Raw genomic sequence first — 21,748 nt, 5'->3', positions numbered from 1 at the left:
GCCCTCGACTTCATTTTATGTGGCCCCGCAAGAGCATGCAAAGAATATAATAAGTTTATTATACGGTTACATGCCACTTTACAGAAGCAGGTTTTCCATAAACTACATGTCCCACAATGCATCTCGTTTTGTGACATGCACACTGAAGAGACTTGCAATTATTTGCCCTGGACTTCTGCTTTCAAACATAGTTAGTTATTACCCTATCCGATAATAATCCAATTCAGAGGCAATAATGTAACATAATACATTATTTTATATAATAATATATTTATATATGTATATTTATATAGTTACAACCGGCCCTTTGAGTGCAACCATAATGCTAATGTGGCCTGCGATGAAATTGAGTTTGACACCCCTGCTTTAGAGCAAGACGAGGAGATAAAGAAGATTCAGGCTGCAGTTGCCACAGGGATGACAGCCAATGCCAGCAACCTGCAGATCTATCTAAAGACGTGGGACAGATACAGGGATATCTGGGAGAACAACCAGGATTCCTTTATACAACGCTACAAGAGGCTAAACCCACCAGTCACTACTTTTGATGCTGATATACACAGGCAGGAACATCCTTCTTTGATTGTTCATTTCTATGCATCTTTTGATACTCCAAGCATTGGACTACATTGTGAGTTGTTGTCTTGTTTTACCCCCAGGTACACAGAAAAGGCCAACAGTGTTCAGCAGGAAGAGACGGTGTTGACCATCCGGTTTGTCATGCTGGACTGTTCCCCTCTCAAGTCCTCCTTGGCGCAGCTCTGCAGCCAGTGGCAAACCATGTTCACTCAGCTGCTCAGCCACATGGCGAGCACCCGCCTCAAAGAACTTCATGGCTCCATGCAGGACAATGCCAACAGGTGGGGAGTCAATGGAGAGGAGTTTATATTGGACTCATTTGTATGTGTTTATTACAGAAAGTAGGGGTGACAGGTGAAGAGGGAGAGAGATCTAACAAGTCCTTGGCAAGACTATTTATTGATTTGACCTTAAGTGATGTTTTCAGTCATTAAGGGAAGATCAGAATCAGAATCCGGTTAATTGCGTAGTCGTTTTTCACATACAAGGACTCGATGTATTGTATTGGTGCAAAACGTAAACCTAGTAGGACAAATTAAAAATAAAACAAGAAAAGTAAATATAGAATAGGTAAGAAATTAAACAGAACAAAAAATATGTATGAAAATAAATAATATAGAATTGAAGAAAACTTTTTTTTTTTCATTTTTGAGGATAAATAGAAGACGAGATTGGAAAGCCAAGGGGGAAATGTTGATCCTGTAAACATTTGGAAAATATATACTGTGCTTAAAGTGGTATGATTCTTTGTTGTGATATTTCTATGTGTGTGTTTAGGCTGAAAAAACCTCCTCAGACACTGGCAGAGCTCAGTGGGAACCTGAAGCTGTTGGAGACTCTTCAGGGCAACCTGGCTAAGACCGAAGCTCAGATTCCTCTCATCCACGAACAGTTTGCTATCCTGGACAAATATGAGGTCCCAGTGGAACAGGCTGTAAGCACATTGCCTGATACAGAGAGAAAGGACTAAGAAAAGTGTATAGTGTTAACCTCCCCTGAAGTCATACAAACGAACACTACATGTGTTGGTGACCCACAGGTGCAGCAGTTGCATGAGGTGCTGAATGAGGACTGGGTGTGGTTCCAGCAGGTGTTGATTGACAGTGACATCCTGCTGCAGAAGGACAAGGAGAAGTTTAAGAACACCCTCCTCCTCTCCTCTGAGGAGCTCAAGAAGAAGACCCAGAGCACTATGGAGGAGTTCAACAGCACAGGTCACACACACACACACACACACACACACACACACACACACACACACACACACACACACACACACACACACACACACACACACACACACACACACACACACGCACACACACACGCACACGTACACACACGCACACACACACACGCACACACACACACACACACACACACGCACACGCACACACACGCATACACACACACTCTTTTAACACACATATATGATATAGCTGAAAGGTAGTATTCAGTAGGCATTGTATAATAGTGTGTGGAAATTTAAATCTGTATGTTTTTCTGTTTTTGTATGCTTTTTCATGGGTTATTGATCTCATTTCATTTTAATTGTTCATATCCAGGTCCATTTGACAGTTCCCTCAGCACGGAGTTTGCCTTAAACCAAGTAGCCGAGCATCACAGCCAACTGGAGGCTCTGAAACAGGAAGAGATCACCCTCATTCAAGGGCTGAACTTCTTTAAAATAGAACAGCCCCCCTCCAAGAAGATCCGGGCGCTCGAAAAGGTCAGACAAAGCACTTACCTCATAGCCCTTATATACTTATAAACAAGCTCATACAGTTCTGTGGGAATTGTGTGGTTGAGATAAACTGGCTTAGCATAAGTGAGTTAGCATTCTTTAGACGGTAATTGATAGTACAGTATATGCCCTTTTTCAGGACATGACTTAGACGTGTTTATAAATTCAGACCTAGGATGTTGCCATTAAAGGAATTTTGCAAATGCGTAATGCAGGGCCGCTGTACAATAGCTGCCCTGCTCCTAGTACTCGACTCCTGGTACTAGGATGTGTGTACTGTGTGCTCTGCATGTGTGACCATTAAAGAGGGTATATTAGAATTATGTACATGATTATATATTGACCGTTTGTGTGTTTAAATGGATGTTTGTACAGGACATAGAACACCTGCAGCAGGTCTGGGAGATCACAAAGGAGTGGAACACCAACTGGAACATCTGGAAGGTCGGTCAGTTTGCCACCCTGCGGACGGAGAACATGGAGAGCACAGCACAGGACATGTTCAAAATTCTCCACAAACTCCAGAGAGAACTAAAGGTCAGTCTTGTCAAAAATAGTTTGTTAACAGCTAGCTACTACACTCACGGTTTAGCTATGATATATTATCTGTGTCAGTTAAGAGATGTACCTTAATGCACTGATGCCCAAACAATACATGTAATCAGTACTGCACTATCTAAAAGCTTGACATTGTTTCACTTCAAAGGAAACTGAATAATGCCTTGTGTTTACAATGACAGCTAAACCATGATATGCCCTCCTCTCAGGACACACTGCATTTGATGACAATATCGGCAAAATGCAGAAGTTCTAACATAAATATTACACAGTAGAGACGACCTGATCTTTGTCTGCCTGCAGGATAAGGAGTGGGACATTGTGGATTTCACCAAGAATAAGATAGACCAGTTTAAGAGGATCATCCCTCTCATTGCTGATCTGAGGAACCCAGCCATGAGAGACAGGTATTGATTTAAATAATCTACATGTGTTTCCTTGTCATTAAAGTATAGTTCGGAACTATTGTTTTGTTTGTGAAGTGTCTTACCTGGGAGGTGGTAGCTTTCTTTACTTTACTTTCATTTGCTGACTTACTGGGCAAATGTAAACTCACACTCAGGACAAACCCTGCTCTCAATGCCACCTTTCTTTCAGGCACTGGAAGCAGATCTGCGACGAGCTGCAGTGCTCCTTTGACCAAACCAGCACTGAATTCACCCTGGATAAGATCATATCTCTGGGCCTGGACAGGTATACTGAGAAGATCTGTGAGATCTCTGGAGCCTCCAGCAAGGAACTCTCCATAGAACAGGTCCAGTCACTTCCTGGAGTCTACACTGATGCTCAGTGGGCAGATGTGTAGCTTCTCTCACCTCTGGTCATTGTACCCATGAAAGAAATCTCATAAATATCTTTCTTAATAGGGTATCATATTATTCTAGTCTGTATACATACTTCCAAAGTGCAAGACTACAAAGAATGATTGTATAAAAGACAATTGAGAAACATTTTTAGATTTATGTTGAAAAATGAAAAGATTCTAAAGGACCTCTGTGTGTGTCCTGTATGCTAACATTACTCTTTGTGTTTGACAATTAAGAGCCTGGAGGACATTATCAAGACCTGGACGGACACACTCTTGGACATCACACCTTACAAAGACAAAGGCCACTTTCGGCTGATGTGAGAAAGCAAGCCTTGAACGGTTAAAGCAGCTGTTACTGTAACCCTGGCTGATGCACTCCATTTATATAATGGGGATAGATTTGTGTCTTCATGATGTCTTATTTACATGCATCATTTGTAAACGCTAGATTGATACATCACCAGATGGCAGTTGTACCGAGCTGTGGGATCACAGCTCGGTACAACTGCCATCTGGTGATGTATCAATCTAGCGTTTACAGTAATGCCTCTGTAGCATGGCTGTATAGTGGAGAGCATATGTGACATTGATGCCAGATTGATACATATTTTAACAGCCATGTTGGAGGAGTCAGAATAAAATGGGAGTTGGTTTGTCGTTAGAGAAGAGAAGGAAGAATGACAGCCTAGCTGGTGGAAGCAGGACAGCAGAGGCCATCTGTTGCATATACAAATGAATCTAGTCAGATCTCAGACACAGTTTTATTAGCATCCAAAGAAATTGCCACTGATTTGAAGGAGGGGGGGAAGACTACTGTCTGCCACTTGCCCACAGTCAAAAACATGAAACTGTGAGGTTGTAATGCAAAAAGAGAAAATGAAGGATATGTGAAAGGTACTGAAAATTAAACCTAAAAACGTGTACTGTATAGATTACTTTTTTATTTACCAAAAGTCTGAACCAAACCTAATGAAATATGACTAATGCTGGAGTCTTTTTTTTTAGCACAGTATTATTATAAAAAAAACCTAATGACAATCAAGTTACTGAGAAACTGCATTACATCAACCTTAACTGTACCTTGTACATAATAAACTTAATTTCTGCTCTTTCACCATTGGAATCCATTTCAAGCAATCTTCAGCAACCATAATTGTCCCTCTTGGTCTGTCCCAGGGGCACAGAGGAGGTTTTCCAGGCCTTGGATGACAACATGGTCATTCTGTCAACAATGAAAGCTTCTCGCTTTGTCAAAGCCTTCGAGCGGGAGGTGGACAGCTGGGAGCGGCGGCTGTCACAGGTGCTGGAAGTCATCGAGATGATCCTCACGGTGCAGCGTCAGTGGATTTATCTGGAGGTTTGGGAAGCACTCACATACTCTACTGTGTTAAATGATTCATTCCTTTCCAGGGGTATTCCCATCATCTGTCAAAGCACACATTTATCATCTGTTGTGGTCTTATTGGAGAGTTTGAGCACTCTTTCTCTGTCTCTCCTCCCTCCAGAACATTTTCCAAGGTAAGGACATCAGGGAGCAGCTGCCTTGTGAGTGCGAAGAGTTCGAAGAGGTTAGTTCTAGTTGGGAGACCATCATGGGCCGACTCCACAAGGATAACAACGCCTTGCAGGGGACACACCACGCCGGTACGACAACATGGACATGGATTCACACCATCTGACAGATAAATACAATTATATTTAGAGCTTAGTCTTCAACTAGCTTCCCCTCTCTGACTTCCAGGCTTGCCTGAGAAGCTGTCAGAGATGAGTGTGAAGCTGGAGGAGATCCAGAAGGCCCTGGACATGTACCTGGAGACCAAGAGGCAGATCTTCCCACGATTTTACTTCCTGTCCAACGATGATTTACTGGAGATCCTGGGGCAGTCACAGAACCCAGAAGCCATGCAGCCCCACATGAAGAAGTGTTTCGACAACATCAAGAGCCTGAAGATTGACAAGGCAGGGATCACAAAAAGAATGACAAAATACACATACATACTTATTCTAAGAAAGATTCATTTAAGGCCATTACATCGCAGTTAGATTTACACTGCCTGTGTTTATTAACATAGTCACTTTGGTACAAAATCTAAGAAGGTTTTTATGTAAGCTAAATTCTTATTTTTATGGAAATTATTTCATTGTCAAGCATATTTAAAATGCTTGGTTATTGTCAATGTGTTCTTACTGTACCCTTAGTATTCCCTTTGCATTAGGAGGTAATATGAGAACTACTTATTCGACACATATTTTTTAAGATGAGATTATTAAATGCACGATGGTTTGTTATATCATGTTGCATTGTGTTTCTTCTATAGATAAATAAACCACTGGCCGTCGGGATGTCGTCTGCTGATGGGGAGTTTATCAGCTTCTTTGCAACAGTATATCTGGACAAACCTGTGGAGGTACAGCAGTGATGATCAATGTCATGATCGTGTTGATATGAGTGTTCTGTTGATAGATGTGTAGTCATGATAGCATCGGTGCTAATGTGTACAATACAGAGAGTTGTGAGAGATTTCAGCACCATTTTTGTTTTGTGGTTATGCAGGTTTGGCTGTGTGATGTTGAGTTAAGCATGCGTGATACACTAAAGGATTATCTGAGTGGCTGCCTTGTGTCTCTGAAGAAGATGTCAGGACAGAGAGACAAATGGGTCAGAGATTGGCCGGGACAGGTACATTTTTCTTTGTCTTTTCTCTCTATAACTTCCCATTGTGGTTTTGCAAATGCACCCATCTGACATCCTGACACTAATTCAGTGACATGCTCTTGATTCACTAAATTGAATAGCTGTGTCTTATAGTGATTTACTAATCCAAGTTTCTTCTAAACTCCATTTAACCTTTCCCTATTTATATCAACAGGAACAAAGCTTTACATTCAAAAGTAATGAAGCGTGTATTCTTCCTATAATTGTAGATGCTGATCACAGCCAGTCAGATCCAGTGGACCATCGATGTCACTAAAGCGCTCTTCACCTGCAAGGAGAGGGGTGACAAATCGTCCCTTAAATCCATGAAGAAGAAACAGGTTTACTATTTGTTGCTTAACTAAACTAGAATCATTTAGAGTGAACTGACTGTGATGATCCTTCCATCCAACAAGATGAAAGTTCTGTACTACCGTAGCATGTAAAATGTGTTGATTGATACGGTTAGAGATTTATTTTCAATATATTTAAACCATCCTTTTGAGTTCCATCGATAGCCAATATAATCATTTAAAGAAGAGAAAAGGATCCCAGTAAACTTCTGAGCGTTTGCTATAACTGTTTTCAGGTCTCAATGCTTCACTGCTATTCAGAGCTCATCCGTGGCAACCTGTCCAAAGTCCTCCGTCTGAAGATCGTAGCGCTGGTCACAGTGGAGGTTCATGCTCGGGATGTCATTGATAAACTGGCCAAGACAGGCTGCAATGACGTTAATGCCTTTGAGTGGCTCTCTCAGCTGCGACTCTACTGGGACAAGGTATGCTCCAAGAAGTGCAAGAGCAGGAAACAGTGTGGAGAAAAATACTTTTATCCATGATTTACACATTTCAAAGCGGAAAGCAATACTTTAGTAGTGGGTATGGGTTTAGAAAAGTATTGTTTTATGCATTGATGCAACCTCTTTTATGGCATACTTTAAAACACTTGTCCACAAACATATCCCCTCAATCTTTCACACTATACTCACTATTTTCAGCATTTCCCGCTCTCTACCACTCTATGTCTAATAGCAGCAAAAGATCATTTTTGCTTAGATCAGCTAAGTTGGAAATGAAAAAAAACATCCACTGAACTTGCATTTTAAAATGTTATTAATCTTCCCAATAGGAATCCGAAGACTGCATAATCCGACAGACTAACACACGTTTCAAGTACGGCTACGAGTACCTGGGCAACTCCGGACGCCTCGTCATCACTCCACTGACTGACAGGTAGCCATCAATCATTCAGTTAGCCAATTAGTGCACCAACCAACAAATGCAACAGCACAATCAATCAGTCACACTTCAGTTTTATGTGTGTACTTAAATATTAAGTGATTAGGATTGTTACTGTAGTGTAATCACTTGATTATATATATTATATACCTTTATTAGTGCATTTACAGATAAAAGGACAATGCACATTTGAATGTGAATTGTCTTAACAGAAGATTCATAATTGCAATAAAGGCTACATCAAGGTCTTTTTATTATTGCTTGAAATGAAAATATCTGATCATATTTGCTTGTATCTAGATATTTATTTTTACTATTATTATCTGTAGAGCCAACGTCTGTTTTTACATGTTTTTCTGTGTCCAGGTGTTACATGACCCTGACCACAGCCCTCCATCTGCACCGCGGGGGCTCTCCTAAAGGCCCTGCGGGGACTGGGAAGACAGAGACAGTGAAGGACTTGGGCAAAGCTCTCGGCATGTATGTCATTGTAGTCAACTGCTCTGAAGGACTGGACTACAAATCCATGGGACGCATGTTCTCTGGACTGGCACAGGTAGGAACAATGGATTTGAAACTACATGTGTTTTTGGATCAATGTGTGATTTGAATGTATTTTATTGTGTCAACACTAAATAGACAGGAGCATGGGGGTGCTTTGATGAGTTCAACAGAATCAACATCGAGGTGTTGTCGGTAGTGGCTCAGCAGATCCTCTTCATCCTGTCTGCCCTCTCAGCCGGACAAACAAAGTTCCATTTTGAAGGACATCACATAGGCCTGGTCTGGTCATGTGGTATCTTTATCACCATGAATCCTGGTAGGTCAACACACGCCCAAAAGCATACATTACGTTGCAAAAGTGGTTTAAGCATTTTCAAGGTTTATTATTATAATAATAATGAATTGCATCTATTTGTTGCGCTTTTACAAGTGCGTAAAGCGCTTTACATTACATATTACATATATTACACATGGAATACATCAATACTGTGGACAATACCCAACAGCATGTTGACTGCAGTGGCTGCTCCCCTGATCTGAGGATCAGCGCACTAGCCCACAGCCGCCCCTTTATAATCTTTTTTGTTCCGTCTGTGTCTCCCTAGGTTACGCTGGTCGTTCCGAGCTCCCAGATAACCTCAAAGCCATGTTCAGACCCATCTCCATGGTGGTGCCAGACTCAACTCTAATCGCTGAGATCATTCTGTTTGGAGAAGGCTTCAACAACTGCAAGGTACTGAAACTGAAGGACTTTTATATTCGTGCTGGGGGAAAAGCTGGTATCTGTGTCTTTCTGTATGTTAACACGCACACTAATAGCATGGTTTTTCATCCGATTTTCATCGGAGTATCCTGATAGTGTGTTTTGCGAAGTAAATAATACCCTGATTTCAGAAATGTGCATACTATACGTTTCCCAGGATAATACTATTACACACTATCATGTGTGCATGTACAGTAAACTCATTGTAACCAGGTCTGGTGGTTTCAGGCCACAATTTAGAGTCACAATTTATTCAGGAGCATGGAAATATGGCATTACTCTGTAACTATAAGAAAACCCTACAACCCTCTCACTTCTCAATAACAACAGATAGTACAGTGTATGTATCTGTTTAATGAATTCATTCTGCGTGCTATTTTTACCCTGTACACAGCTCATAGTCGCACCGATTTCTAAAGAATATCTTCGAATTATCACAGCCTTAATGAAACATTCCCGCTTCTTTTATGTGAAGAGCTCAGGCAATCATCACATGAGATTGAGTTCTTCTACACTGATAGAGATGCATTAGAAATGAGTTATGTGCCATTAATAATAATCTTGTTGTAAAATCAGAACGACTGTAGCTTCAGCTGAACATGATCAGTGGTGGGCGTGGATGTTTCTGTTACTCTGAGTCACCTTGGTTTTCTGCCTTTGTCCTCGTAGCTCCTGGCTAAGAAGGTGTTCACGCTGTACTCCCTGGCAGTGCAGCAGCTGTCCCAACAGGACCACTATGATTTTGGCCTGCGTGCCCTCACCTCCTTGCTCCGCTATGCTGGACAGAAGAGACGCTTTTGCGGCAACGTTCCTGATGAAGAAGTAGGTCTTTCTTTGTCACGCTCACTTTCTACCTGTCTAATGGTCTGAGTTAGTCAAATCAAATGACCTTCTCCCAGATGTAAAGTTAGTGCAACTCCTTGGCGGATCAAGAAGTAAGTAGGTAGATGCTGTGACTACATCATCTATCGACACCTTTTACTACAATGTGAAATTATACGAAACAATGATCTATTAATTCAACAAAACTAACAACTGTCCTCCCGTTCAAATGAACTAACATTTCCATTATAGATGTAATTATGTTCTCTGTCCACAGATCCTACTGATGGCGATGAAAGACATGAACATCGCTAAGCTGACTTCTGCTGACGTGCCGCTGTTCAATGGAATCACCCAGGACCTGTTTCCTGCTGTGGAAACACCCGTCATAGATTATGGCAAGGTAAGTCAGCAGTCCAGATCAGCTCTCGCAGAAAATTAGTGTTTGGTAAGGTTTGCTTTGAGAGCACAGTCATAAACTGCATAAATCTATAGTTAAGAAACAAAAATCATCAACTTGACTCTGTACATTGTGGTCCATATATCATCATTATCTGTACAATATCACTCTGGGTATCACCATCATCCGTCTATCTTTTTCTGTGATTGTGTTGCAGCTGAGGGAGGCTATAGAGGCGGAGCTTCGTCAGAGCGGTTTGCAGGTGAATGCTTTCACCTTGACCAAGGTCATCCAACTTTATGAGACCAAAAACTCTCGACACTCCACCATGCTGGTGGGCAAGACAGGCAGCGGTAAGAGTGTGACCTGGAGGACTCTGCAGAAGGCCCTCACCACCCTGCATCAAAAAGGAGTGCCTGACTATGAGCTGGTCCAGGTGGGTGTGGATGGACAAGAACACGCTGTCATTTATCGCTTCTTAAAACTAAAAAGAATGTTTTAGGGTCACAAAACGAGTCAACAGCCATTTAGAATGACAGACATGTTTTCTTCCTGCTTCTCTTTCTAGCCTTACATTTCATCGTGCTTTCTTTCTACCTATTTGTCTTTATTTTTACCTCTTGTTCTCTATTTCCCCACTGTGCTTTTTGCATATCTATTTCTGGTGCCTCACCACTCTCTGGCTCTCATTATCTCTCTCTCTCTTTGTTCCTCTTTACTGCCTGTCTCCACAGAGATACTCTACCTTCTATTTCTGATTGTGTTTCACCTACATGCTCATGCAGACACAATTAGGCACACACACACAATACACACACAAGCAGTACACAAAAAGTGTTTCTTAAAATGTTACTAAAATGAATCTAGGTTTGTGATATCTTTACCCTAATCAATTCAGGCGCTAAAATATAAAAAACTGTCCATGAAAGCTACTGATCTCATTTGTTGGCTGACATCAGTCATTATAATCTGCCATAATATTGCTCTTCTTGTTTATCATTTGTCTTTTATGCCTTGGTCCCTGTGATACAGGACTATCCTCTGAACCCCAAGGCCCTGAGTCTGGGAGAGCTGTATGGAGAAAACGACCTCTCCACCAACGAGTGGTCTGATGGAGTTCTGTCTTCACTCATGAGATCAGCATGCGCAGGTGCTGACACTAAAACACACATTGCTGTTCATGCAAACACATGTTTAAACTGAACATCAAATTAAATCCTTATATTGTCTCATAGAGTTTTGTCAACAAAGTCCAATTCCACTTGCTTTTAGGGTGGTAATACTATACATACAAAAATGGTAGTGTTAAAAAATGTGGTTTTCCATGTCACTCATAATTTGAATGTCAATACCTGCCTTTCTTTTCTTTAGATGAGAAGCCAGATGAGAAGTGGATCATATTTGATGGGCCTGTTGACACACTGTGGATAGAGAGTATGAACTCTGTGATGGATGACAACAAGGTGCTCACACTCATCAATGGAGAGCGAATCTCCATGCCTGAACAGGTTCGAACAGAACCAACAAAAGATAACCAGCATGTTTGTTTACTTAACATGTTTACTCCTGGAAATAATTACTGCACTTTATCCCTTATTCCTTTATTCCTTATTCCTAAATATGTATGCTGCGTGTATTTGTTGTCTTATGTTGTGAGGGAGAAGCATTTATTATCTCATTGTACATGTATAATGACATGAAACGATTCTATTCTATTCTATGATTAGAAAGAGGAAGAAGCTTGAAAGGGAAACGTCTTACAAACTAATGACCTTCTTTGTTTCAAATTGATTGTCTCTTGAGTAGATAAAGTTCCTAAATAGTTTTGTCCCAGGTGTCTCTGCTGTTTGAAGCGGAGAACCTAGCACAGGCCTCTCCAGCTACAGTGTCTCGCTGTGGGATGGTCTACAACGATTACACTGACCTGGGATGGAAGCCTTTTGTTCAGTCGTGGCTGGACAAGCGAAACAAGGTGCAGAGCATTCAATCATAATAATGCACTGACTTTTTTTTGAATGACATCCATTTTATTCCTTGTTTTCTGGACCCCTTTTTGTTCCATGTATATCTACTGATCATTTGGGGCCTAATTTCTCCACAGGCTGAAGGGGTCCACTTAAAGCGCTTGTTTGAGAAATACACGGAGAGCACACTGAACTTTAAGAAGACAAACTGCAAGGAGCTGATTTCCATCACTGAGCTGAACGGAGTAACCTCTCTCTGCCGCCTCTATGACTCCCTGGCCACACCCAGCAATGGGGTGAGACAAAGTGCAATCTGTAGCCTCCACTGCACACCCCTCTCATGGACAACCACTTTCCATCATAACTTGATATTTATGAAAAAGGCCATTTGTTTTTAGACTCATAACTGAAATAAAGCCTAAGCGTGTGAGTAAGTAATATGTTTCTTCTCCCTCTCTCCAGATGAATACTTCGGACACAGAAAACTTGGGTAGGATGGTGGAGCTTTGGTTCATCTTCAGCCTCATCTGGTCTGTCTGTGCCTCTGTAGACGAAAATGGACGCAAGAGGATGGACAACTTCCTGCGGGAGATAGAGGGCACCTTCCCCAGCAAGGTCCTCTATAGAGCATAATACTTGTTAACACACCTGTGACATACAACATCAGTCAAACACTCAGCACTAGTTTGCTTACTTGGCCAGTGTTTAGCCAATTTCCTCGGCTAAATTATGTTTTGCATAAAAAGGACAAGTAGGCTTGGGCAGGCTAGAGTAATGAAGCAATGAGAGAAACAACCTATTCAATATTAATATAAACCCACAAGGCACAAGAAAAAAAAGTTGAAACATGTGGGCAGAAAGCATAGCTTGTTAAAAAAAAGCATTGTTTTAGGTATAAGAGCTATAATCTCATGGCGAAGAAACTAGAAATGTTATAATACATAAGAATCAAAACATATTAAAAAAGGAAAATCAAAAATGGAACCAGGGCATTGATGGGTGCCAAAATAGTAATACAATAGCGAAACATGAGAAGAAAGAGTAAAGAAATGTCATACAAGTATATGCATACAGATAACAATGTTATTTACTAAAAACCGTATAATTAATAGTTAAAGATTAGCCACTGTTAGCATAGATTACTCCAGAATGTATATAAACATCTGAAACAAATATACAAATAATAATTGTAATTCAAAAATTAAATAACATACATAACCGTCTCTAAACTTGAATTGTAAACTCTTTCAGGACACGGTTTATGAGTACTATGTGGACACCAAGAACAAAACCTGGGCTTCCTTTGAAGAGAAACTGCCAAAGGGCTGGCGATACAATGCTAGGTAAGTGACCTGGTGGTTCTTTGTATCAGACATCCGCTGTCTGCCAACCCACTGAATATTACTCTTGAATCTGCATAAAGAAAGACGGTATAACCCACCATGTCTGTTTCCATTCCTGCTGCAGTGCTCCATTCTATAAGATCATGGTTCCCACAGTGGACACAGTTCGCTACAACTTCCTGGCTAAGGCTCTGGTGATGGGTCGGTACCCAGTGCTGCTCACTGGGCCCGTGGGCACTGGAAAAACCTCAGTGGCCCAGAGCATCCTGCACGGCTTGGATAACAAGTGGTCTTCCCTCACTGTCAACATGTCCTCACAGGTTAGTGCCTCTGCATTGCCTGTGTGTGTGTCCGTGTTATTCCCTATTCTTCTAACACTGTCAAAAACACAAGTCTATCTCCAAAGAAATGTGTTGTTTTTGGGTGATGCTCAGTCTCTGGCTTCTTGTCTTTCCTTGAATCTACACCTTGCTTCTGTTTTTCTCATGAAAAGATGTGATATTTTTACCCCAATATGCATTTATATTTATATGTATATTCCCCCCTCACTTGCCGCATGAGACACAGTCACATCGAGGTGTTTGAGTACAGGGGTGCTTGTGCAAATGTCTGTGTGAGTGAATGAAACTGCCTCCATCCCACCACATCATGGCTTTGAATAGCCTCCATCTCAGCTTCACTGCAATTAGAGTCAGTGGACGACGTCATTGCTGAATAGCAGTGATGAAGGGATATTATGTAGGCACTCATTTCCGCCACACTTTTACCACCATTATCACCAATTCGGGAATGCTGTCCCCACCACTTTTCCCTCCACACTCTTCTGTGATACGTTTTTGTCAACCTTCACAAACACACTACTACTAGTAGTTGTGGTTAGTTTAGTTAAGTTTCTTTCCTTATGTCATTACATTTGTTTGTATTTTAAAAAGTCTATTAAGCTACTCGTAATTGTATGTCAGTGAATGCATGACTGCTGCTTTCAGCGGACAGTGTATTTAAGATTCAATATTTGTGTCAATAGCTCAAAACTCTCAAAAAGTATTGATATGAATGTCATAGCTACATTCCATAGTTAATCCCACAATTGACTCATCAAAAGTATCAAGATTTTGATAATACTAGGTAAGGTTTTATATTTACCCCCCTCATTCTGTCAGTCACATGACGTATATTATACAGATACAACAATGTATTCCTTTTAGCCAACAAGCCAAGACACTCATTTGGTTAATAAACTAAAACACCTTCTTAAATGCATGTATATACATTTTCACAATAAACTATATTTGTTCCCATTTCTGAATGACTGCATCTCTGTCTTTCTCTCTCCCTTTGTATCCATCCCTGTTCAGACCACCTCTAATAACATCCAGGCCATCGTGGAGAGCCGCATAGAGAAGAGAACCAAAGGCGTGTTTGTGCCAGCGGGGGGGAAGCGCCTGCTGTGTTTCCTGGACGACCTCAACATGCCAGCGCACGACCTCTTCGGCTCTCAGCCACCGCTGGAGCTGCTCCATCTCTGGATCGACTACGGCTTCTGGTACGACCGCCAGAAACAGACCTTAAAGTTTGTCAAGGTGAGTAATGGCACTTTTGTTGCTTAATTATTGTTCTTTGACCTTTACATGTGTTGTATGTTTATTTCTTAAGTATGTTCTTCAGAGGCCAATACGTGTGCTCTTTTCTGTTCTGTTTGTGTGTCTGCTGTGTTAGGACATGTTCTTGATGGCATCTATGGGGCCCCCAGGTGGAGGGAGGACTCACATCTCTGGCCGCCTACAGAGTCGATTCAATCTCATCAATATGACCTTCCCTCATGTAAGTCCTACTGATAATGCATCTGACCTTTCCTTGTTAAGCACTGAGGAAAACATTCGATGTGGAATAAGCAATATAATACAAATACCCAGGAATCATATTGTGTAGTTTTGACCGTTTTCTCATTTAACTAAAAGAGACATCCACACATGTTGTCAATGTTTGTACATTTTAGCTGGTGAGTCTCCATCTGCCAGACATTTTATCATATCTTTTCTTGTTTTCTTCTATTGTGCATTTGTGTACTTCCATTGCTCACTCCCTCTCCAGCTCACCTCTTGTATCTTTTTAGTCTTTTTCAATTTTCTGACATGCTTTCATCTCTGTTGTTGTGCTCCTTTTAACCTTTCCCAGCCCATCTTTATTTCATTCTATTTGTAGTGTACTCTGGTTTGTTGTATTGCCACAAGAGAACAAAATAGATTTGCTTTTGAAATTGGCTGAAGCAATATTGCATTCACGAAGCCAACACTTGAGTTGCCTCACCCTTGAATGTAAAAATGTGCTAACATGAAATGAATGTATTACATCCCTTATACCTCTTCTGTTCTTCTTTCTTTCACCCGTACAACTTTAAAATCCATGTATTTCATTGACATTGGTGTTTAGTGAAAGAGATGCAACGATCTTAAACAGACCGTTCTTTCTCTGTGCAGGAGTCCCAGATTAGGCGGATCTACAGTACTATGATCAACCAAAAGCTGCAGGGCTTTAAGGAGGAGGTAAAGCCCATTGGAGAAATTCTGACTCAGGCCACCTTAGAGCTGTATTATGCTGTTTCAGCTCGATTCCTTCCAACTCCAGCCAAGATCCATTACCTCTTCAACCTCAGGGACATCTCTAAGGTACACGTTAGTACATTAATATGGGTCAAATCCATACACGCGTACCCACATCACACACTCAGACACACATACATACATTACCTAAAACACGGTTTCACATTGGAAGAGAGTATCTTTGAAGTCAAATATTTCTGTAATTCTTCCACTGTGCTTAGAGTAATGGTTCTCTGTCTCCTTATTTCTCCCCGTTCTAGGTGTTTCAAGGTCTGCTTAGAGCTCATCCAGACTTCCATGATACTAAAAACAGCATCACTAGACTGTGGATCCATGAGTGCTTTAGGTAAGAAAGAAAATGTTTTACCTTCTCACATTCATATTACATATTCACTATACTTCAAGCCTCATTATGAAAGTGATGTCATGGATATTTAGCCGAAAGCTATACATCAACTTTACATTGGGCAAACCATGCTGCTTTTTTAGGTGTTTATATTGGATAATATTTGTTGTTGATGTTTTGTTGTTGATTTTAGGGTTGTCTCAGACCGGCTGGTGGATCACAGTGACTCTGAGGCATTTGTTGCTCTACTGGGGGAGAAACTGGGCTCCCTCTTTGACCTCACCTTCCACAGCATCTGCCCCAACAAACAACCGCCAATATTTGGTACATTAACCATTATGCACACAGCCATTTTAAACCAATGAGTGTAAACAAACTCTGACAGATAACTGTTGATTAATAATGGACACTTGACACCTAATTATTTCTGTGTGTTTGTCAGGTGATTTCATGAGTGACTCTCAAGTGTATGAGGACCTAACGGACATGAAGGGTCTCAAGAAGTTCATGGAGACCCAGCTGGAGGACTACAGCCTGACTCCTGGCGTAGTGCCCATGAGCCTGGTGCTCTTCCGAGATGCTATTGAACACAGTGCGTCTGAAAACACAATAAGACACATCCACACACACTTTTATACACGTTTAAAAAGACACACAGAAGACAGACACACAACATTCCCTCAAGAGTCAACTCCCTCCATCCCATTCTGCGCAGTCAATCCCGTACATTACCACAGTCAATGTCATGTGCTGTTCTCTGATGTGTCTTTGTTGTGTTCACTGTTCGTCAGATTTATGATTCAGGCCTAGTTTGAAGCTCCTTTTGAAAGAACAGTGCATGAGGCGCAGCTAAAAGCTACCCTGCAGTGGAGAGAGAAGGCCTCTCAGCAGCAGGCTCTGCTCTCCACACACTGCTGTCAATCTGACACTTTACCCCACGCCACAGCAAATCAATAGCACTACATTACTGCAGAAACAACATGGAGCAACACTAGTGTGTGTGTGTTGCGCTGGTTTGTCAGTGTGCAGGCATAACCAGGGACACTGAAGCTGCATAAAGTGATATGCTAATATTAGAACAGATTCCACACTATTCATAGGAAATGGAAATAGAAAAGTGTGTCACATAATGATATAGGTTTAAAAAACTAAAAAAAACTACAGAAATGATGATCTGGATAATTCCTTTGTTTTCTCTTCACAGTAACTCGCATTGTGCGTGTGATCAGGCAGCTCAGGGGCAACATGCTTCTTGTAGGTGTGGGGGGCTCCGGTAGACAGAGCCTGTCAAAGATGGCCGCCTACATCTGTGAATACCAGGTGTTCGAGGTGGAAGTCACCAAGCAATACCGGAAACAGGAGTTCAGAGAAGGTTACTACAGATGTTTGAGATACATATAGCATGACGGTGTCCCCTTTTGTTGGAACATTGAAACAATAAATATTCAAACTAAAAAAGGACATTTAACAAGATCACAATGAGCATATGTTTTTGAATATTGAGTGTAACGCATGACAAATGTTAGTGCCTGGCTGAAATAGTAAAACTATTTTGAATATATAATCTGTCTTTGTTCATTCAGTTCCTCACATCCCATCTTCAGTCATTATATATTGTTGATTTCTTTATCCTTTTTTTCAGACATAAAGAAGCTTTACCGGTTGACCGGTGTGGACAACAAGCCCACAGTCTTCCTGTTCAATGACACACAGATCGTGGACCAATCCTTCCTGGAGGATATCAATAACGTCCTGAGCTCTGGAGAGGTGCCTAACCTCTACAAACAGGACGAGTTTGTTGAGGTCTGTATTGTCTTCAAAATCTTTTGGATGAACTAAATGTTTAAACTAGTGAAACAAATTATCTTGGCTGTGGTTTGACATAAAATACTAGGAATGCAATAGCTCCATCAAACCCATCATTACAGTACATTCCCAGGAATGAGTTTTTACATTAAGATGCATTTGAATAGGGCAAAATCGTGTTTGGTCAAATCTAAATTCTGAATGTTTACAGTAACACACAGCCTCCAATATAATTTTAACTTGTCTACCGTAGGATCGTGTGCCTCTATAAATCATTAATGTTTATTTAAGAGATTTAGAGATCATTTAGATGAATTCCTCAACACATGCCTGCACAACAAAATGCAGTTATAGCTTAGTCAATTTATCACATACACATGAAAAACAAAGGACACATTTAAATAACGGCCATAAAAATCTACTTTGGCTGTTTGAGCATTAACCATCATCAATGTAAACCTGTGTCCGCATCCTTTCTATCCAAAAGGGTGTCTCAAACTTGATACCTATTTCCAATTCTTAAAATATGTAATTGTTGCCTTCTAACCTCCAGGTGTGCAGTGCTCTGTCAGAGTTTGCCAGGAAAGACAACGTGGTGGAGACTCCTGAGTCCTTGTTCAGTTACCTGATAGAGCGAGTCCGGAACAACCTGCACATCGTGCTCTGTATGAGCCCAGTGGGAGAGCCCTTCAGGTACATACAGGTTGTATTCCTCGCCGCACACTGTGTCTTAATCCTGCTGCACAATCTGTTCCTCCTTTATCTTTTCTTTCCCTCTGTTTGAGGATCCTGTTAGCTCTTGTTGCTCAGGTTTATGGAACAGCATGAATCATGTTGCAATCCCAAAATGTCCCAGCTGTACATGCATTGTTGCCCTAACAACAAGTAACTTATATAAACAACGTTATTATTTTTATTGGATCATTTTTAAATTTTACACACGACAAAATATTGGCACTCACGGTCATGTTTTCAACTCTCGCTAGACATGTTTTGCTAATATTTTATATTAACTGAATGAAAGAGGAAAAGATAATATGCATGTTGATGCATTTTTGACCCAGGCAAGCAGACACATCCGAGGTTTGTTAATGAAGGTCATTTCTATGCTCTGGTGGTCATGTACAGGGTAGCAGTACCTCTCAGCAGATTTTCAAAGTTACACTGGGGTCACACATTTTCTGTTTATAACATACATTTTACGAACCCATTTATTCCACAAAAAACTACTTTCAAGCATTAATGGCCCATTTCCAAATAGTGGCACAGGGTACTGGTCACACAAAGTGCTGCTAATTGGGCTCACAGGCATCATTACCCAGAGCTAACCACCGTTCTCTGGCCCTCTGACTGCCAGCAGGAGCCATATCACATCACCAGGGCTCAGGGAGTCTGCTACACAAATTAACCAGCTAAACTCACACACTCGCACTGTAGTTCTACAGCTACTCTGATGCTACTTATCGTAGGAATTTATATAAAAATTGGTCTGTTAAAAGCAATTTTGACTGCCATGAGCGTGCCAGTCTTTCTATAAATAAAGAGCTTGTTGTCACAAAAGACAGCATTAGTTTAAGGGACATTGAATGACATCCATAGTGGCTTTCATAATGGCTTTATTTTTTGTCTAACCAACCGCCAAATGCACCTGCTCTAGTTAACAGACCCTCTGACCACATAAGGGGCATCATAATATCCACATATTACAGTTGATCATAAATGTTTGCCAACAGGGACCGCATCCTCCATTACCCAGCGCTGGTTAACTGCACCACCATTGACTGGTTCTGTGAGTGGCCCAAAGAGGCTCTGCTGGAAGTCGCTGAGCGGTACTTGGATGGACTGGATCTGGGCTCCTTTGAGGGGGTGAGGGATGCATGCACGTCACACAATAGATTTTTCACAATAAAACTGGTGCTTTTTTCTCAGTTTTTTCACAGGAAGCGCCCTAATTTTTGATGCCCAGTAAACATTTTGTATGACCTAAAGCATTTCACTTGATATCACTTTAGTGTTATGTTAAATTAAACACCTTCCACATTATTAAAAGGTCAGTTATTTTCAAAAAACGTTGAGAACTGTTTAAAAACTCACACGAAAAGGTTTCTAGTATAGAAAACAGAAATCTGTTATATCTCTATTAACTTTAACTGCGAACTGCACTGAACCTTGGTCTGAGACTAACATCAATAACCAGATCAATGTATAAATCATAAAAAATGTGTATCCTGAAGTTCCTGATTAACTTGTTACATATGCTGCATGATGTTGTAGATCCAGACAAAGGTTGCCAGTATCTTTGTGACCACACACCAGTCGGTTGTGCAGATCTCCCAAAGGATGAAGATGGAGCTGAAGAGAAATAATTATGTGACCCCCACCAACTACCTGGAGCTGGTGTCTGGATACAAGAAGTAGGGACCTTCGAAATGAGTTCTTCATTTGTTCTTGTTTCTTTTTTTTCTGTTTTCGCACCACTTACAATTGCTTCATGTGTGGTTCCCTCCAGGTTGTTGGAGGAGAAACGCAGGGAATTGGGGGAGCAGGTGAGCAAACTGAGTAATGGCCTCTTCAAGATCAGTGACACGCGGGTGAAGGTGGAGGCTATGTCTGTAGAGCTGGAGGAAGCCAAAATCCAGGTGGCCGAGTTCCAGAAACAGTGTGACGAGTACCTGGCCGTCATTGTGCAGCAGAAGAGAGAAGCTAACAAGCAGAAGGATGTAAGCACCAACAACATATACACCAACTTAATGGATTAAAGAACTCATTTGTTCAAGGAAGTGATGTGGTTTCGCAACCTACTTACACATATTCTGTTTGTGTTTAGGTGGTGAGTGCTAGCAGTAAGAAAATCAAGGCAGAAGAGCTGCAGTGTAAAGCCATGGCTGAGAACGCACAGAGAGATCTGGACGAGGTCCTGCCTGCACTGCAAGATGCCATGAGGGTGAGGCTCCTTCCTGTTGACTTTTTATTCATCCATCCCTCTGTCTGCGTTCTCTGTGTTCACACTTCCTCCATTAGTCCAGTTCAATAATTCCCTTGATATTTGGTGAGTGTATCTGACTATAGTGACTGCTCTATTTCTCTGCTGCACTGTAAGCACCTTGTCATTGTTGTGTGTGTACTTTCTGGCTGTCAAACTTATCTTCCTACATCCACAAATGTTTTGCCATTCCTCGTCCTTTTCCTTCCTCTTTTCACACATAGGCTCTGGAGTCTCTCAATAAGAAGGACATGACAGAGATCAAGTCGTATGGCCGCCCCCCGACCCTGGTGGAGACGGTGATGACGGCGGTCATGACCCTTCTGGGCAAAGAGCCTACCTGGGCAGAGGCCAAGAGGCAGATAGGTGAGAGACAGCAACATGCAGTATTTAGGGAGGAGGAGGAGGAGGAGGAGGAGGAGGAGGAGGAGGAGGAGGAGGAGGAGGAGGAGGAGGCAGGAGGAGGAGGAGGAGCGAGAGGAGGAGGCGAGGAGGAGGAGGAGGAGGAGGAGGAGGAGGAGGAGGAAGGAGGAGGAGGAGAGGAGGAGGAGGAGGAGGAGGAGGAGGAGAGGAGGAGGAGGAGGAGGAGGAGGAG

General features: G+C 41.6%; 1 protein-coding gene across 1 annotated transcript in view; it reads left to right on the top strand.

Annotated features, from left to right (window-relative positions):
- The window catches only part of dnah2 (dynein, axonemal, heavy chain 2), a gene marked incomplete in the record, with an annotated part of 33,542 nt that overhangs the window by 9,400 nt on the left and 2,394 nt on the right, over positions 1-21,748 (top strand). The window contains 44 exon segments of the mRNA XM_034220549.1: positions 371-563; positions 660-860; positions 1,357-1,513; positions 1,619-1,793; positions 2,145-2,308; positions 2,699-2,860; positions 3,185-3,288; positions 3,479-3,635; positions 3,924-4,006; positions 4,866-5,046; positions 5,195-5,333; positions 5,431-5,648; positions 6,008-6,097; positions 6,244-6,369; positions 6,615-6,725; positions 6,974-7,162; positions 7,513-7,616; positions 7,989-8,178; positions 8,262-8,442; positions 8,732-8,859; positions 9,559-9,711; positions 9,989-10,114; positions 10,329-10,547; positions 11,144-11,261; positions 11,483-11,619; positions 11,946-12,083; positions 12,213-12,371; positions 12,538-12,690; positions 13,327-13,418; positions 13,543-13,738; positions 14,774-14,998; positions 15,135-15,239; positions 15,896-16,084; positions 16,279-16,364; positions 16,558-16,688; positions 16,807-16,956; positions 17,569-17,736; positions 18,007-18,167; positions 18,724-18,863; positions 19,904-20,036; positions 20,445-20,584; positions 20,680-20,890; positions 20,998-21,114; positions 21,378-21,519. Coding sequence (XP_034076440.1) covers positions 371-563; positions 660-860; positions 1,357-1,513; positions 1,619-1,793; positions 2,145-2,308; positions 2,699-2,860; positions 3,185-3,288; positions 3,479-3,635; positions 3,924-4,006; positions 4,866-5,046; positions 5,195-5,333; positions 5,431-5,648; positions 6,008-6,097; positions 6,244-6,369; positions 6,615-6,725; positions 6,974-7,162; positions 7,513-7,616; positions 7,989-8,178; positions 8,262-8,442; positions 8,732-8,859; positions 9,559-9,711; positions 9,989-10,114; positions 10,329-10,547; positions 11,144-11,261; positions 11,483-11,619; positions 11,946-12,083; positions 12,213-12,371; positions 12,538-12,690; positions 13,327-13,418; positions 13,543-13,738; positions 14,774-14,998; positions 15,135-15,239; positions 15,896-16,084; positions 16,279-16,364; positions 16,558-16,688; positions 16,807-16,956; positions 17,569-17,736; positions 18,007-18,167; positions 18,724-18,863; positions 19,904-20,036; positions 20,445-20,584; positions 20,680-20,890; positions 20,998-21,114; positions 21,378-21,519 — 6,642 coding nt within the window.

Source organism: Gymnodraco acuticeps, unplaced genomic scaffold (assembly GCF_902827175.1).
Source record: "Gymnodraco acuticeps unplaced genomic scaffold, fGymAcu1.1, whole genome shotgun sequence".
NCBI lineage: Eukaryota > Metazoa > Chordata > Actinopteri > Perciformes > Bathydraconidae > Gymnodraco > Gymnodraco acuticeps.
This window is presented reverse-complemented; position numbering and strand designations above follow the sequence as displayed.